This window comes from Dendrobates tinctorius, unplaced genomic scaffold, assembly GCF_039654945.1.
Source record: "Dendrobates tinctorius isolate UK_male_01 unplaced genomic scaffold, ASM3965494v1 ptg000171l, whole genome shotgun sequence".
NCBI classification, from domain to species: Eukaryota; Metazoa; Chordata; class Amphibia; order Anura; family Dendrobatidae; genus Dendrobates; species Dendrobates tinctorius.
In genome coordinates this window covers 20,806,098-20,824,852 of record NW_027361838.1, presented here as the reverse complement: position 1 = coordinate 20,824,852, position 18,755 = coordinate 20,806,098, and the positions used below count along the sequence as shown (strand labels likewise).

At 44.7% G+C, this 18,755-nt stretch overlaps 1 protein-coding gene across 1 annotated transcript in view; it reads right to left on the bottom strand.

Annotated features, from left to right (window-relative positions):
• The window catches only part of NDUFV2 (NADH:ubiquinone oxidoreductase core subunit V2), a 41,533-nt gene extending 25,545 nt beyond the window's left edge, over positions 1-15,988 (bottom strand). Inside the window, exons 1-5 of the mRNA XM_073550957.1 lie at positions 15,817-15,988; positions 9,523-9,582; positions 6,714-6,776; positions 6,425-6,541; positions 5,060-5,228 (exon numbers count right to left, since the gene is read on the bottom strand). Coding sequence (XP_073407058.1) covers positions 5,060-5,228; positions 6,425-6,541; positions 6,714-6,776; positions 9,523-9,582; positions 15,817-15,858 — 451 coding nt within the window. The 5' untranslated portion in view covers positions 15,859-15,988. The remainder of the gene's footprint in view (positions 1-5,059; positions 5,229-6,424; positions 6,542-6,713; positions 6,777-9,522; positions 9,583-15,816) is intronic.
• Positions 15,989-18,755: the final 2,767 nt, after the last annotated feature.

Sequence of the window (18,755 nt, the reverse complement as noted above, 5' to 3'; positions counted from 1 at the left end):
GTCGATATCAATGGCCCAGGGGTTGGATGTAATCTTCCCCCATTGGTGGCTGAACTTCAGAAGTCTGCCACCTACCGGTATACTGGTACTAGCGGAACCTGTCTCCTCTGAAGGGACGTTTCCCAAAAAGGCTGCCTTCTCTGTTTGGGATCCTTATTTCCCCAGCGGTCCTGAGGTTTGAAATCTCTTTTTTTTCCGAACGGAGGCTTCCTGTAGGCCCTCCTGTTAAAGGGAATATACGGGTTAGGAAACCCTTTCCTTCTCTCCCCCGCTTTTGTTAAGATCTCGTCCAATTCCGTGCCAAATAGGTACTTACCCTGGCAGGGTATAGCGCAAAGTTTAGTCTTTGTCTGCGTATCTCCTCTCCACCCCTTCAACCATAAGGCCCGCCGGCCCGAATTGGTTAGCCCTGCTGCTCTAGCAGATAATCGGAGAGAGTCCACTGAGGAGTCAGAAAGGAAAGCCGCTGCTCCCTTCATGAGGGGAATAGAGGAAAGGAGTTTGTTTCGGGATACTCCGCTCTTTATTTTGTCCTCTAGGTCATTCAGCCACACTAACATTGATCTTGCTGTGCACGTGGCTGCTATTGCGGGCTTAAAAGCTGCCGTGCATGCCTCCCAGGATCGTTTAAGAAAGGTGTCTGTCTTACGATCTAACGAGTCAGCCAAAGTTCCTGAATCTTCCACCGGCAGGGAGGATCTACGAGAGGTAGAGGCCACTGCCGCATCTACTTTGGGGGCTCTCGACCAAGATGTCAAGTCCTCATCGTCAAACGGATATTTGCGTTTTGACGTTAAGGGGAGGAAGGTTCTCTGACCCTGTTTCTCCCACTCCCTTTTTACCAGCTCCTTTATAGCTGGGACTACTGGGAATGCCCGGACCTTTTTTCGGGAAATGCCTGCAAACATCATGTCCTGCGGAGTCTTGGGGTCCTTACTCTCTGGTAACCCCATGGTATTTCGGACAGATTTAACTAGGTTATTAATACTGTCCGTAGGAAAACAAGTCTGTTCCTCCTCCTCAGAGGAAAAGTATTCCTGGGATCTATCTGAGTCTAGTTCCCCAGTTTCTGACGGCGATCCTGACGCCGGTGAAGCCATTCCTCTTGGCGAAACCATTCCTCTAGAACGACCTCCCAGACTACTGGAGCCGCCCAAGGCCCGTAGCTCCTCTCTAATTATAGCACGGATATCCTCTTTTCTCCCTGAGGATTCTTCCTGTAGGGTCTCCTCAATACAAGACTCGCATAATCTTTTAGGTTGGCCATCTGGGAGGGACTGAGAACATAAGGCACACTCTCTATTTTTCGCCTTCTCCGTTCTCTTGGCCTAAAAGTATAGATCAAGGGAACGCCATTAGCTATAAGTCTGACTAAAAACACTCACCCGTGCTTCTCGTCAGCAATTTACCGGCTGCGGGGTTCGCAATTCAGGCTGAGGCGAAGCGCGGGACGGTTCTTTCTCCTTCCGCTTCTTTTGTGTGGGCTCATTCTGTCTGGAATGCCCGCTGGACTCTCTTCTGGAGCTGCCACTTCTCCTAGTACTGCTGCTCCTCCTTGTAGTGCCACTCTTTCTGCTGCCCTGTGGGGACTCATTCGGCTGGCTCTGTTGGAGCGAAACCGGGTCATCTATGGATGACATAGCTGCGCACCGTTGTAGCATTACCGGCGCTTCTTATGCAGCTCACCGGTTCCGCCCCTCTTTCTCCCCTCTTTTTTTTTTTTTTTTCACTGCGCAGGCGCAGCTGTATTGCCGCGCGCTTTCCTTGCCTCCCCTGACCCCGGAAGCTGATACTGCACTTCCGGGTCGCCTCAGTCTGAGAGCGCTGGCAACCTTCTCCTCGCTCCCTCAGCGACCGCTGCCCCCGGACTCCAGGTATCTTCACACCTCCAGCCCCCCCCCTTTGTTGTATCGGGGGCGGGGGACGAACACCGGCGTTGTAATGCGTACATATCCCCCTTATGGGGATGGGGGTGCGCACTGCCCCTGCCCCATTAAGTGAGCCTCGGTACACCTCACTAAGGCCTCACCTGCATTACCAGCTAGGGGACCTCATCTCTTCCTCCCAACGCTGCTTCCAGTCCTGGGGCCCCCGCTGCTCATATTATGTACGCGGGCGGCTACCAGACCAGGTATCCTCTTCTGCGGGTTCCTTCCTAGGAACAGGAAACCAAACTGAGGGAGCGAGGGGGACCGCCCCATTTATCTCTCTGTAGGTTTCCTGTTCCTAGGGGCGGATCCCCTCTCAGTGGGTGCTGTCGTGGCAAAGAGGAAAATAACCAATAAATTTTGTTCAACTTCACAATTGTGTTCCACTTGTTGTTGATTCTTCACCAAAAATTTACATTTGGTATCTTTATGTTTGAAGCATGATATGTGGGAAAAGGTTGAAAAGTTCCAGGGGGCCGGATACTTTCACAAGTCACTGTATCGTCATTGGTGGGATTTGAACCCAGGGCCACAGAGCAGCAAGGCTTGGTTTTCCACAACTAGATAAACCAAGACAAACCCTTTCATTGATATTAAACAGCTCTGCTCTTATCCTTTATCTATTGGACTCTGTAGTGCTGACAAACTAAATGTTAGGAGCTTCTCATGACGAATTTAACTATAATTAATTACACATACGTGTAATTTCATAAGTGATATAATGGGTCAATTTTTAAGAAAATATAGCTTTAAAATAAAATTCTATGAGGGCTTCTGTATTAGCAGTACACACATTCTGCACACAGTGTGTGTGTTTTACAGGAGCTGCAATTATTGGATGTAATAAGATTAATACCGTCACCAGGAAGAGGAAAGGGACTGTCTCTCCACCTGAGACCAAGAAACAGCAGCATACAGAGCCTTAGTGCGGTGGAGGGTTGTACTGCAATATGGCAGAATAACAATGAAATTGGAATCTGTCATTAAATAATGCACGTTTAACAAGGAGATGACTCTACTGGATCTGCGCCAGTCTATAAAGTAAAGATGCAGAAGTAAACTGCAGAAAACAGCTAATGTCAGATTGTGTATACTCTAGTGGTCAGTGTGAAACTGCAATATTTTCTTCAACAAAAGCAAACATTCAGCAAGTGTTTTTTTTTTTTTATTAATTACGGAGTTTGAATAAAAAAAGTTATAGTACATGTTGTGATTGTATTATTGTATACAAGTTTTATACAAATCTCGTCAGCTGCAGCAGGAGTGTAGTTGTGTGTTGTAGCCATCCTCCTACCAGTGATTACCTGCACAGCAGAAGTACCATCACCATGACATATTAGTTCACAAGACGCTTTAACTGCCCATTTTAACACTTTTCATACTTAAAAGGAAAGAGTGGACAACTTAAGAGTGGACAACTTAACAGATGTGTTGAGGAAATGATTGTGCGGCACTTAAGAAATATACAAGTCGTATAGGTTCTCCTTTGGTATGTTAGGCCAGCCTTCATTATAGACTGCACAGTGCACCTATTCTTACAATGGCCGCTAATGGAGAGGCATATGACCAGATATGTCTTTTAGGCTGTAAGGACAAAGAGTGGATTACCGACACCCACCTCTGAGTTTGCAGCTGTGTTCAAACGTCTACCTGTGTTACTGGACACCGGACAACTAAAGGAGTACGGGTGCACACCGAAACTGATAATTCAAGTAGCGTCCAAAAAGAGAAAAAAGTGGCACTAACCCTCCTTTAGTCAGTCCATTAAAATGGTTATCCACATCTCTCCCACTGTAACCATTTTAATGGACTGCCACCTTTTTCTCTTTTTGGACATGTCCTTTAGACTACGGTCACACGTTCAGTATTTGGTCAGTATTTTACATCAGTATTTGTAAGCCTAAATTAGAAGTGGGCCAAAAATTCAGAAATGGTGACGTGTTTGTATTAGACGTCTACTCGGATTCTTCCACTCCTGATTTTGGCTTACACACACTGATGTAGAATACTGACCAAATACTGAAGGTGTGAACTTAGCCTTAGCCTCTTCCAATTGGAAACAGCTTTCCAGTGTGAAGTATTCTACTGAAAGAAACTGATAGACAGATCTGGTCACACACTCCTCCATCAGCAGCCATTGTGTATACAGGAAAGCTCTTTAGTCTGTGAGAAAGACCATAGTAAGAAGTGCAGATGCGGTAATACTTACATATTAGTAAGAGCTACAAAATCTTGTCCCCAACACATCTGTTACAATTAATAAGTGGGCAACCTCTTTAAAAAGTTTATTCAAATCCATTCTCTTCAGGAGCGCACTGCCACTTTGCCTCCCAGCTTCCTGTTTGCTAGGGGCAGTGCACTCCCGATGACTGACAGTTCGGAACAGAGGCATGGTCATGCTGCTGGTCTGAATTGTGCGTTCTCCGATGCCGCAGCAGAGGCAGCTATGCCTCTGCAGCATCAGAGACGCACAAGGTGGCAAACAAGTGTTTTGGCCTAGAGAGTAGTGCTTTGGGACTGTATAGAAATCAACTGGCAAGCACATGCTCCTTGCCTAAGAAAACCAACCACTTTCAGACTGCAGTGGTGGCTAGTAACCTAGGCAACAAACACTAAACTATAAAATTACAAATCCAAAGAAAGAAACAAAAGCACCGGCACCGTTATATCGCCAATTAATTCCTCGCAATAAAACACACTAAACACTTTTATGCCCTGAGAACGGGTGCCCTATCCCTGAAACAGTCAATTTCAGAATCCAAGCAAAGAAAAATAAGGATGGCACTCACCGTTCATAAAAGGACACGTGGAAGCGCACCAGAGAGAAACGGCCGTCGTCCTCTTACCATGCACATTGCTCCCCTGCCGAAGATTTTATATATGCAATAAAGGAGGATTTTATGAACGGCGAGTGCCATCCTTATTTTTCTTTGCATGGATTATAAAATTACAAATCCCTCCGTTGTTGACAGCAGAGAGCATTTTTAATATTTGGCAAAGTTGCTTTTAAAAAGAAAGTTCAACCACTTAATAAGTTGCGACAACCCTTTTAAGTTTTGATATATAAAAGGTATACAACAAATATATTTAGTTTTAGAAATGGCAAAAAAAAAAAAAAAAAGTGTGCATACCAAGTTTCTTTTGGATAGCCGCCAGTATGGAATCCGAATCTCTAAGCATACAGGGTGTAGTCGTACAAATCTGAATGTGGTATTTTCCTACAGGCTTCCTGTTGTACATGGTATAGAAGGTTGCCACTTCATACACTCTCATAGCCGGCATGTCCAGGACTTCTGCTACCTGAAAATACAGAGTTTATTGTCAAAACAAATATCGCCATTATTGCAGTCTCCACAAAGTAAAAAGTTGTCATTTTGCATTTTTAAGACCAAATTATATCATTTGTGCCGACATCTGCCCATAATGTACAACTGAGCAGATGGAGCAATAGATCACGGTGGTCTTCAGGACATCACTGACAACTTCATGAGGCCGAGCAGGGTTTTCCAGGCTGCAGATTTGTATTTTTTTGTTTTAAAGCAGTAATAAAAAAAAAAAAAAAAAAAAAGTTAATTTAAAAAAAAAAGCTGGCCAATTTCCATGGCCGGTAACATGTTAATTTTTCGAGTCGCTGGGGCTGTGCAAAGGCTTGGTCAGCAGAAGGGGGGCCTGGTCCGCACATGCAGCCACGGGGACTTGAACATATTTTTTGAGCACGCCGAAGACACTCTGAACTAAAGCAAGCGCTGATAACAACTTATCCGAGCACGTTCGCTCGTCACTAATAGCAACCCATCGATTCCCAGTGATCTTGGGGAAGCTGAAGGCTGTGAGGGGCGGCATGCCTCCAGGCCTTATGCTATAAATGCCGCTATTAGATATTTAAGAAGATACCAGTAGCGAGCGGTGCTCAGCTCCACTTGCTACTGATAGAGGCAACTATTGGTTATCTGCTGGCAAGGACATAAGCTCAGTTTCTGAGCTTGAATCAAAGCCCGGTACCCAACACATTACATAACAGTACCTCAGGAAAAGGAAAGAAAAGGTTAAAAAAAAATTTTTTTAAAGTAAGCTCCTTTGGAATTCCCGCATTTTTAAATATCCAAATTATTAAAATACACAAATTACTTGACTCTTACGGTAAACATTGGGGGGGGTGACAAGACACCAAAACACCTCCCCAAAATAAAAATGAAAAGTGAGCAAAAGACATATATAACCCAAAGTGATGGTAGAAACTGTAGCTCTGGACAAAGGCTAAAAACTTGAAGGATTAAAAAAAAAAAATCGGTCCCGTACGTCAGTTCTACCAAGTCAGGCAACATCTCCTGGATTGTTTTCAGTACATTTGGCTTTGTCCGCGTCCTCTAATTGGTTAAATGTTCCCATATGTACTTCACTTCAGCACAAAAAAATCTAATAAAATAAGATCTTTTCCACAAAGAAGCGTCACTCTCTCCTTGAACACATACATCTGTGGATACAGCTAATCATACCTTGTTCATCGCAGAGATAGGCAACCATCCGTGCTGTCTCTGGGCCAAATCAAGCACTGGGATTACAGCTGCTGCTTTGTGCCCTTCTGGGTAGTTGCCAATTATAGCTTCTATTCTCTGAAAAAGAAATAAATAATAAAATGGTAAAATATAAATCTCCAGTGTCACAGAAGCCCAGAATGAAAAGCAAAGCAATTTAGATACAGGCTGTGGAGCCGCTAATGGGGTTATATAAAAGGCAACGTCTTAGTGCTGTAATGTTACATAACCCAAAGTGCACACACCGTACCTTGTAATTTTCTGCACTGAAGTCGAAGGGAGTATCCGGGTTGTTCTCAGGGGTATCTCTGTGCTGCAATGAACAAATGAGAAGAACATCTAAGGACCAGGAGAGAATTTACATGTCTGATACACAAGGCCTCGTATGAAAGCCGCTACGCATGTTTCCCTCTGTTTTCAGGCTGCAGCATCTTTCTAATTAAAGCAATTATCTGCTGAGCTAATTAAAGGCTTACTAGACCACATTTTAGAAACTGATTACAGGCAAATACCGCGAGTGTTAAGGCCCCGTCACACTAAGCGATATCGCTAGCAATATCGCTATAACGCCACTGTTTTTTGTGACATTATAGCGATATTGCTAGCGATATCGCTGTGTCTGATACTTACATCCGACCGCTCCCCCGCTGGTTATCGTTGATCGCGCGAGAACGTCCTGGACCGTTTCTCGTCGTCAGCTTCCTGCTGTGGAGACGAGCGACGCGTGGACGCGGGTGGGAGGACGTCAGGATCGCCTCGTCTGACAGGTAAGTAGCGACCCCCGACCCCTGCGATGTCGCTGGTGAGGTCTGCCTGTGTGACAGCTCACTAGCGACCACTTAGCGATGTACCAGCGATCCTGACCGCGCCATATCGCTGGTCGGGATCGCTGGTGCATAGCTAAGTGTGACAGTACCTTTACAGCCTACAGTTTAGGCCCAGCACAGTGGACCCCTCTAACCACTTCCCTAATGATCACGCAGAGCACTCGGGACACTCTGACTGATCATCAGAGCTGTATTTGGTACTCGGGGGTGTCATAAATTCAAGGTAGAGCTAAAGAAACGGAAGACCTAAATGAAAGAAGTAACAAGATTGATTAAAGAGAATCTGTCAGCAGGATTTTGCTATGAAATCTGATTACAGCATAATGTAGCAGCATAGGCACAGATTTCAGTGATGTGTCATTTATTAAGCTGTGTGTCGTAGTTTCCATACAATGAAGGTTTAATCACCAAGAGATTATCACTGCCTGGACTATAGTGCACAGGAGCCCTGGTCTGACCACGCCTCAACCTCTGATAAGCAGCTCACTCTCCATAGACAATGTACATAGGAGAGCCTGGGTGGGCAGCGTTCGCTTTCTCAGCTCTGTTAAAATCTTAATAATTATGTGTCAGAACAGCTGCACTCAGTAATCTAAGTGACACCGCCAGAATCAGGGTCTCTGCCTGCATTATGCTGCTGTCAGATGAGGTACTGAAAACCTGCTGACAGATTCCCTTTGAGATCATACACAGAAATCATCTTTCAACATCACAAAGTCTTTGACGACGTTCTGATTCCAACTACAATGTATTTCTTTAGCAGCTCTGTTGACTATGGACACAACTCATTGTTTTGTCATTTTGCATTTTTAACACCTTGGACAGATGGCAACAATAGAAAGAATAGTTTTGGCGGTAAATGGTTTTTTTCTGTTGTCTGAAGTCTCAGAAATATTTGATATTAGAATATCTAAAGTGGATGCACAGACAATTATAATAAGCAAAAAAAGCCCAAGAGGATTAATACATCTTTTATGGATTTCTGAAGCAAACACAGTGTATGTTGTCACTGATACTGGTCTCCCATACAACAAGGCACCAAATATTTATCAGAGTGGTTCCTGAGCCTTATGTCACCCAACAGCACACAGGCTCACCTTCATTAACAGCAGAGTTATTAGGATATTTTGTAAAAAAAAATTATTTGGAAACTTCCTGTGTATTCGCATCTAAAGCTGGCCATGTGATTAGAGTCGAGCTCAGTCCTGCTAATTTTGTGGTGTTTGGCCAGCTATTGAAATGTGTAAGAGTATGAGCAGATGTCACATTTATTTCCGTGCTAAACACAGCATTTTACTGAACCAGCAAAGTGAATGGGATTTCTGAAATCTCATACACATGCTGTTCATGTCAGGATGTCTGCTGCAAATACTTAAAAGGGTTGTCCGCTACTTTACCGTTGCTGACCTATCAGGATAGTCCATCAATGTCTGATAGGTGGGGGTTTGACACCCTGCCGCCACACGGATCAGCCGTTCAAGGTGGCGGCAGCTGCAGGAAATACTCAGTTATGGAGCTGCTCCGTCTACCGATAGTGGCCATGGCCCGGTACTGCACTTCTACCCCCATTCAGATTGCTAGGGGTGGAGGTGCAGTACCCGACCGCGACCACCATCAGTAGACGGAGCAGATCCATAACTGAGCATTTCCTGCAGCCGTCAGCACTTAGCACAGCTGATCGGCGGGGCTGCAGTGGACAACCTCTTTAACATGAGCACGTACTCTTAAAAAGGCCATCATGCCTATAACCGGCTTATGTGTGAGATTTTATTTTAGTTATCGAATCTGTGTCCGTCATCTAGATTCTAAAAGTTTAATTAAAGGCGTTGTCCAGTCTAAAAGAAAGAGTCTGCAATCACTTTGTGTGACTTCAGACTTTAAAATTCCCCCAGAGCAGCTGTGCGCTGCGAGGATTCGCCGGTTTCTGAGCTGGGAACAGTGATGTATGCGTTATACATACTCCCAGGCAGGAGCCGTCTTGTGGGCATGGCCTCTCTCCATACAAGTGTACAAAGCAAGGCTGCGCCCACTAGACGGCTTCTGCCCGGGAGTATGTACGGTATATAGCAGACATCACCGCCGCTTCCAGCTCAGAAACCGGCGAATCTCTGCAGCACACAGTGTGTACTCTAGGGGGATTCAAACATCTGAAGTCAAACAAGAGTGACTGCAGACTTTATTTTAGACTGGACAATCCCTTTAAGAACAAAAAGCAGCAAAATGTTTACTTACTATAAATGAGGCGCCTCCAGCTCCACTGCATCTTGCAGTTTTATGTAAGTACCGTCGTACCTGTATCATATAGAAAGCACAGAATACAGAAGCATTAGACTGCCGTCACACCACGCAGGACTGTAATAAAAAGTACAAATTACCTATTGCTTGTCAACTGCAAACAGTGCTGTTTCTGCAATGTGGGCACATTTTTTCTGATAACACTGGTCCAGCTATGACTATTGTTACAGCTCGTCCTGTGAAGCCCACACATCCACGGGTGTGCCAATGATGACAGCATCTGCTGGAGCTCCATGACCCCAGCCATAGCATCTCAGCTGGAGATTCATCATGTGCTGAGGTCAGAACAGGACAAGCCCTGGATAGACACATTGTGTGCAGCAAAAACTGACATTCGAGAACAGCTGTCATACACAAAATATGACCTCAGAATCATATTACTTCATTAGTTCCAGAATTCGACTACAGATATAATATTTAGTGTGCCATAAAAAGATTGTTTTATATATATATACATATATAGATGAGTGTATGTATGTGTGTGTGTATCAAGCCACACTCACTCGCCCGTATACTAAATATCAAATTATCTATATATATATCTATTTCAAAGGCACATCTTCTTGACCACAAGAGTTTACACTGCCTGTGTTGCCCATAGCAACCAATCACTAAGCATCTTTCATTTCACTAGAGCTGTTTAAAAGATGAAAGCTGTGATTGGTGGGAGAAATCTAGCATCCCCAGGAACATAAGCTCCCAGCCATTGTCTGCCCCCCAGAAAGGAGTAGAGAGCACATGACAGAAATTAATCACCCCCTCCTCTATTATCGCCAAGCTCAATATACCGGCGTAGAAAATCACATCTTCACAGCACATCTTCAGGAACTCCCTGTTCAACGCAACCCGGCTCGAGACTATGAGATGGAGGATATGTGATGGGTATATGAGCATGGGATTATGGGATGGAGGATATGCATGATGGGAATATGGGCACTGGACTATGGGATGGAGGATATGTGTGATGGGTATATGGGCACTGGACTATGGGATGGAGGATATGTATGACGGGTATATGGGCACGGGACTATGGGATGGAGGATATGTGTGATGGGTATATGGGCACTGGACTATGGGATGGAGGATATGTATGATGGGAATATGGGCACTGGACTATGGGATGGAGGATAAACATTATAATTTGTTATAACCACAGTTAGTTACTATGCTCCATGCAATGCCGGGCTCTTCAGCTAGTTATATATAAAACAGACACAACAAGCTTTAAAAAGTAATTTGTCAGATTTCTGCTATGTAATCTGAGAGTAGTATAGAATCGGGGCAGAGACCCTGAATCCAGCAATTCTTCACTTACAAGGCTTATTGTTGCAATTTCAATAGACTCACTTTTTTCCCAGCAGGAGATATTGCTACAGGACTAGATGTCTCATGCTATGTAGTCCTCCTTATTCATTAGCTCTGTATAACCCAGCCCACACCACCGATTGGCAGATTTATGTGTACACTGTGTTTATTTAGAAATCTGGCAATCAGTGATGTGGGCAAGGTTATACAGAGCTCAGCAAACTTTAGATCTGCAGTAGATTAAGCAGTGATTTTATTGAAATCACAGCAAGCAGTTGAGTAAGTGACACATCACTGGAATCCGGGTATTTATCCCTACATCACACTGCTCTCAGATTACGTAACTTGGTGACCTTTAACCCCTTCACAAACTTGGGTGTTTTCCATTTTAGTATTTCCGAGCCATAACTTTTTTATTTTTCGGTCAATATGGTTGTATTAATTCTTGTTTTTTTGCAGGACTATTTGTACTTTTGAACGACACCATTGGTTTTACAATATCGTGTACTGAAAAACGAGAAAAAAATCAAAGTGTGGTGAAATTGAAAAAACTGCAATTCCACAATTGTTTTTTAGCGTTTTTTTTTTTTTTTTTACCATGTTCACTAAATACTAAAACTGACCTGTCATTATAATTGTCCAGGTCATTACAAGTTTGTAGATGCCAAACATGTCTAGGTTCTTTATTAAAGTGGTGAAAAAATCCAAAGTTTGCAAAAAAAAAAAAATTGAAAAAATGGTGCCAATTTCTGAGACCCATAGTGTCGCCATTTTTTAAGATCTGGAGCTGGGTAAGAGCTTATTTTCTGTGCGCAAAGCTGATGTTTTTATTGATACCGCTTTGGAGTAGATATGATGTTTTGATTGGCTGTTTTTGCATTTTACAGTATTTAAATGTTGCGATGACCAAAAAAAACCTTGATTCTGGTGTTTTGATTTTGTTTCTCGCTACCCCATTTACTGATCAAATTCATTTTATACTGTATATCGGTAGATTGGGCAATTCTGAAAGCAGCAATAACAAAGGGCGGCCCTCATAGCAGATCGGCAATGACAACCACAGGGGTCTCCTGCAGACCCAGAGTTGTCATGCCAACCCACCTGCGCCCCTTCGGTCATGTGAAACTGGAGGCAATGGGTGGCATTAGTGATGCGATTCTGGAGCAGCTATGTTAAAAATCAGATTAAATTAGCTGACATGTGCAGGAAACCAGGGCTGTGCAGTTGGTGTTCATTTTGGTGAAGTTGGAATCGGTATAAAATGGAATGACTCTGACTCGTAAAATATATAATAAATTGGGTACAGTAGCACAATGCAGGATGTGCTGTAAATGTTTTCATAAGAATTTGGGAAAGTTCTGAAATGTCCTCTAAATGTCTGTTGTGTTCCTGATCTCGGCTTTTAGTGGAGATGAATCTTTGCGTCATTTTATATACATGCTCAGTAGTGACCAGTGCTGTGGAGTCGGAGCCAAGCAGTTGGCGCTGGAGTCAGAAGTCAGGGAAATTGAGAAGTCAGAGATTTGGCTTACTGACTCCACAGCACTGTGGGAAACCATGCAGGCTCATTGCCGGAACCCGCATGGAATGAGGGGACACGACCTATGTGTGTGTCATAGATCGTGAAGGGGATAAGCAGATGTGGAAATATGCTGTTAAGTAAGAATGCTTTCAAAATTGATTAAAAAAAAAAGAACTTTATCAAAATTCAAAGTGAACAAAAAGCAATCCAAATCAATATTTTATGTAACCACCCTTTGACTTCAAAGCAGCATCAATTCTTTCAAAGAAACTTGCACGCAGTTTTTGAAGGAACTCATCAGGGAGGTTGTGCCAAACATTTTGGAGAACTAACCACAGACTTATTATGGATGTAGGCTTTTGCAAATCTTCCTGTCCCTTCATGTAATCCACACAGCTTTGATGATATTGAGTTTAGGGATCTTTGGGGGCCATATCATCACTTGCAAAACACATTCTTCTTTTGCTGCAGATAGTCCTTAAAGGGAATCTGTCACCTATTTTTTTTTTCATATAAGCTGCCGGCACCGGCATCGGGGGCTTATCTACAGCATTCTGTAATGCTGTAGAAAAGCCCCAGATGTAACCTGAAAGAGAAGAAAAACAAGTTAGATTATACTCACCGGGGGGCGGGGCGGTGGGTGTCGCCGTCCGGTTTAGGTCCTCCCATCTTCATGCGATGACGTCCTCCTCCTTACTTCTGCTGCAGCTCCTGCGCAGGCGTACTTTATCTGCCCTATTGAGGGCAGAGTAAAGTACTGCAGTGCGCAGGCGCTGGGAAAGGTCAGAGAGGTCCGGCGCCTGCGCACTGCAGTACTTTACTCTTCCCTCAATAGGGCAGATAAAGTACGCCTGCGCAGGAGCCGCAGCAAAAGTTGGACGTCATCGCTAGAAGATGGGAGGCGCTGGACCGCAAACCCATCGGACCGGACCCCCGGGTGAGTATAATCTACCTTATTTTTCTTCTCTTTCAGGTTACATCGGGGGCTTATCTACAGCATTACAGAATGTTGTAGATAAGCCCCTGATGGCGGTGGCTGCAGCTAATAGGCCAAGAATGAGGTGACAGATTCCCTTTAATGACATTACCTGTAAGTTTGGTATTATTGTCCCAATGAAGAATAAATTTGGAACCTGTCACTTGCTTCCTCCAAAGGGTATGTGCCCACAATCAGGAAGTAGCAGCGCTTTGGATGCAGAGTATTTTCGCTGCATTCAATCGCGCAGTTACATCCGCAAGTTTTAATTGAACAATGCGGATTTACCGCATCCAATACATTTCTATTGCGAAGACATGACTGGTTCCATGTGCAATTCCATGTATCCATCCACAGGTGGGTGCGGCAGCTGTCATTTCCATGCACTAATCCTAGACCATGATGCAACTTTTTTTTCCATACGGACCTGAGGACTAGCACATAGGCTAACGTGGGGACCCTGTGCAATTTGGCTGAAGCACCCTTAGCGGGAGCCCTCAGTTTGGAATCCTTATCTTTTGATCAGAATATAGAGCAGTTACAAATATTGGCTTTCATTCATCAGTAAAGCCCCCGTTACACACTGCGATATCGCTAGCAATATCGCTGTAAAGTCACCGATTTTGTGACGTTACAGCGATATTACTAGCGATATAGCTGCATGTGATACTTACCTCCGACCGGCTCCCCCGAGAAGCTGCTGGACCATTCCTCGTCGGTCACTTCCTGCGGCGCTTCCTGCTGTGACGACGAGCGACGCATGGAGCCGGGCGGGAGGACGCAGGATCGCCGCGTCTGACAGGTAAGTAGCGATCCCCGTCCCCAGCGATGTCGCTGGTGAGATCTGCCTGAGTGGCAGCTCACTAGCGACCACCTAGCGATGCACTAGCGATCCTGACCGCGTCATATCGCTGGTCGGGATCGCTGGTGAGTCGCTAGGTGTAATGGTACCCTAAGGCTACGAGCCCACGATCAGGAATAGCAGCGATTTGGATTTATGAGCCGCAGCACGTCTACTCAACAGAAATTTTCACAACAGAATGTATTGTAAATCCGCATGGTTCAGTGAACACATGCGGATTTACCTACATGCTTAGAACGCTGCGAAAATACACTGCGCCCAAAGCGCCAGCAATGAGTCCAGACCTGAATCCCATAGAACACCTGTGGAGAGATCTAAAAATGGCAGTTTGGAGAAGGCACCCTTCAAATATCAGAGACCTGGAGCAGTTTGCCAAAGAAGAATGGTCTAAAATTCCAGCAGAGCATTGTAAGAAACTCATTGATGGTTACCGGAAGCGGTTGGTCGCAGTTATTTTGGCTAAAGGTTGTGCAACCAAGTATTAGGCTGAGGGTGCCAATACTTTTGTCTGGCCCATTTTTGGAGTTTTGTGTGAAATGATCAATGTTTTGCTTTTTGCTTCATTCTCTTTTGTGTTTTTCATTTAAGACAAATTAAATGAAGATAATAAAGAATTTGTGTTTGCAATCATTTTCAGGAAGAAACTGAGTATTATCTGACAAAATTGCAGGGGTGTCAATACTTTTGGCCACAACTGTAGATGTATGAACCTGGCCTGAAACAGATTCATGTTAAAATAAAAATGTAATTCTGTGGGTGCCAGATACCCATTGTTAGCAAAAGTCTGAGATTTTCACAGTGGATCGTTAAAGAGGTTGTCCACTACCTCGGGAACCCCATTTTATATGTAGTCTCCTTTGTAAAATAAAAATAACCCGTTCCAGAGAGGTCGGCACCAGGTCTGACGGGGTTTGCATGAAATTGTTATACTATATGAGCGCTGCAGCCAATCAGCACCTGCTGGGCTCTCACTTCCTTTGGGTGACACTGGAACATCCGTGGGAACTGCAAGTGAGAACCGCAGTCCATAGTCGGCCACTGATCGGCTGCAGGGCTGACAACGCCAGGCGACCCTTGGCACCCACATTGCTAGAACGTTGCTGGTACAGGAGGTGAGTGTCTTATTTTTATTTTACAGGGGGAATGCCCAAGTAGTGGACAACTCCTTTAAATGTGGACTGGTTGATCTATGCCTTGGATAGTGTGGCATAGTAGCCCTGAATGCAAGACATTCAACGAACATAACCTGGTACTGGACGGTTCATGCCCAGGATCGTGTGGTGCCCTGGATTCAGGATGACCATAGACTGGGGGGTTCATGCCCAGGATCGTGCTTCTGCAGGAGTGCACTGTGCACATATATGGCCGCTTCTTCCCTGGTAATATGGACACTGAGGGCAGTACAGTGTCCTCCTGCTGCAGCCCGGCTCTATGGAGAAAGGCCGGCACTGCAGAGGCCACTGACAGCAGGAGGTGAGGCCGCGCTGTGTGAAGGTCGCGCGAAACCCCCGGTGCCCATACCGCGGGCACAAAGCCATTTGCCGCTACGGTGCACAGGTGACTCACCGAACTAGTGACACCAGCCCGGAGCCTGGAACACAGGAACATGGCGCCACAGGTCACAGCGACTCTGGGCCCCGAGACCAGCGGAGACAGACAGACAGCACTAGCTGAGCGCAGATCTCAGGGAGCAGGCTGACTGCCAATAAGAACAGAGCTCACGCAAGGCCAAATTAATCAAACACCGAATAATCGCGTGACCGCTGCTCAGGGATGTCAGTGCCAGTCAGTGCGCAACGGCTCAGCTAGCGGAGGGAGACGGTCTTCCTTCTGCCTGTGCCCACCATCAGTCATCTTCTGTGCGAACCATCAGTCACCTACGGCCGCCATAAGTCATCTTCTATGCCATTCATCAATCATCTACTGTGCCATCCATCAGTCATCCTCTGTGCCATCCATCAGTCATCCTCTGTGCCATCCATCAGTCATTCTCTGTGCCATCCACCAGTCATCTGTGTCCACCCGTCATCTTCTGTGCCAACCACCAGTCATGTCCTGTGCCCACTTCAGTCATCTTGTGTGTCCACCAGTCATTGTCTGTGCCAACTAGTCATCTGTGCCAGTCATCTTCGGTGTCCATCATAAGTCATCTTCTGTACCCGTCACTCCTCTTTTGTCAACATCAATCATCTTCTGTGCCCACATCAGACATCTTGTGTAGCCAACAGTCATCTTCTATGCCAATCAATCATCTTTTGTGCCCACCATCAGTCACCTGCTGTATCCACCAATAATCATATTCTGTACCAACCATTAGGCCTATGTGCACACATTGCGGAATTGCCGCAGAAATTTCCGCTGCAATTCCGCAACTCCCTGCCATGGGAGATACGACGGAAATCCGCATGCAGAATTCCCGCTAAAAACTAGCGTTTCGCAAGCGTAATTAGCTTGCAAAATGCTAGCGTTTTCCAAGCGATCTGTAACATCTCTTGGAAAACTGATTGACAGGTTGGTCACACTCGTCAAACATAGTGTTTGACGAGTGTGACCAACTTTTTACTATTGACGCTGCCTATGCGGCATCAGTAGTAAAAGATAATGTTAAAAATAATTTTAAAAAATCATGATATTCTCACCTTCCAGCGGCCTTCCCGAGCCTCGCGATGCTCCCAGCAACTCCCGTTCCCAGCGATGCCTTGCGACAATGACCCCAGATGACGTAGCATCACACGAGACCACTATGTCATCACAGGTCATCACAGGGCATCGCTGGGAACGGGACTTGGCGGGAGCATCGCTGAGGCTTGGGAACGCTGCGGGGGCCGCCGAAAGGTGAGAATATCACGATTTTTTATTTGAATTCCTTTTTTAACAGGGATATGGTACCCAGGGCCTGGAGGAGAGTCTCCCTGGGTACCATCCACTCATGATCCGCTATTCCGCTTACTTTACGCATGGTGGGCCTAGCCACATTCGGAAAGTAGGCGGATCAATGCAATCCAATGTGTGCTGAATCCCTGCGATTCCGCACAAAGAATGAGCATGCTGCGTATTTTTCCATGATGAAATTCTGCCGTGGAAAAATACGCAGCATTAGCAAAGCATGTGCCGAATGCCATTGACTTCAATGGGTTGCGTTTGTATGCATTATCGCCGCGTTTTCACAGCTAAAAAACGTGGAAAAAATGCTTACAATCCGCAACGTGTGCACATAGCCTTAATCTTCTGTGCCCACGTCAGTCATTTTGTGTGCCCACCAGTCATCTGTGCCCGTCATCCCCTGTGCCCACCAGTCATCTGTGTCCACCATCAGTCATCTTCTTTGCTCACCAGTCATCTTCTGTGCCCACCATCAGCCATCTTCTATGCCCATATCAGTCATCAATTCCCACCATAAATCATCTTCTATGTGCACCATCAGTCATCTTTACTCATATGAGTCATCTTCTGTGCCCACCATCAGTCATCTTTACTCATATGAGTCATCTTCTGTGCTCTCATCACATAGGTCATCTTCTGTGTCCACCAGTCATCTTCTGTGCCCACAATCAATCATCTTCTGTGCCCATCATCAGTCATCTTTGCTCACATCTTCCTTGCCCACCATCAGTCATCTTCTTTACCCATATTAGTTATCTTCTGTGCTCACATCACATCGGTCATATTCTGTGTCTACCAGTCATCTTCTGTGCCAACCATCAGTCATGTTCTGTGTCTATCATCAGTCATTTTCTGAGTCACATTCACAAGTTGGGTCATGAATAGACACAATGGACACATGAATGCTTACTTCTGTGATACTCATGACAATGAATCCTAGGCTGCGGATCAGGTATTTTTAATTTTATTAACCCCTCAAGGACTGACCAAGTTTCCAGTTTTTGCACTTTCATTTTTTCCTCCCCTTCTTCCAAAAGCCATAGTTTTTTTTTATTTTTCCATCTACATGACGTATAAAAGCTTGATTTTTGCAGTATGAGTTGCAGTTCTTTTTTTTTTTCTCAATTATTTTTATTGAGGTTGAACAAGAAAACAAGTCAAAACAATGACTTAATGACACCATTCCACTTGTAATAAATTTGCAGAGACAAAAACAAATTCTGCAGTTGTATTATCTTTTTTAATGGTATTCTGTGTGCAGTAACGATGACTGGGCAGTGTGATTCTCCAGGTCAGTACAACTACGGCAATACCTGAAATATGGTTTTTATTTAAGTGGCAGAAAAAAAAAATTGAAATTTAAAAAAAGAAAGTTTGTCTTACTATTTTCCATGGCTTATAGCGTCTTAATTTTGTCATTGATGCAACTGTTTTAGCACTTGTATGTACCCAAAAAAACATTTTGATTGCTACTTATTGCATTTTTTCCAGTAGCCGAAAAGCTGAAATTCTGGCGTTTCAATCTTTTTTTCTCTTTATAGTATTTACTGATCGGGTTAACGAATTTTAGATTTTGATGGAAAGGACATTTATGGAAGAAGCAATATCACATTCTTTTTATA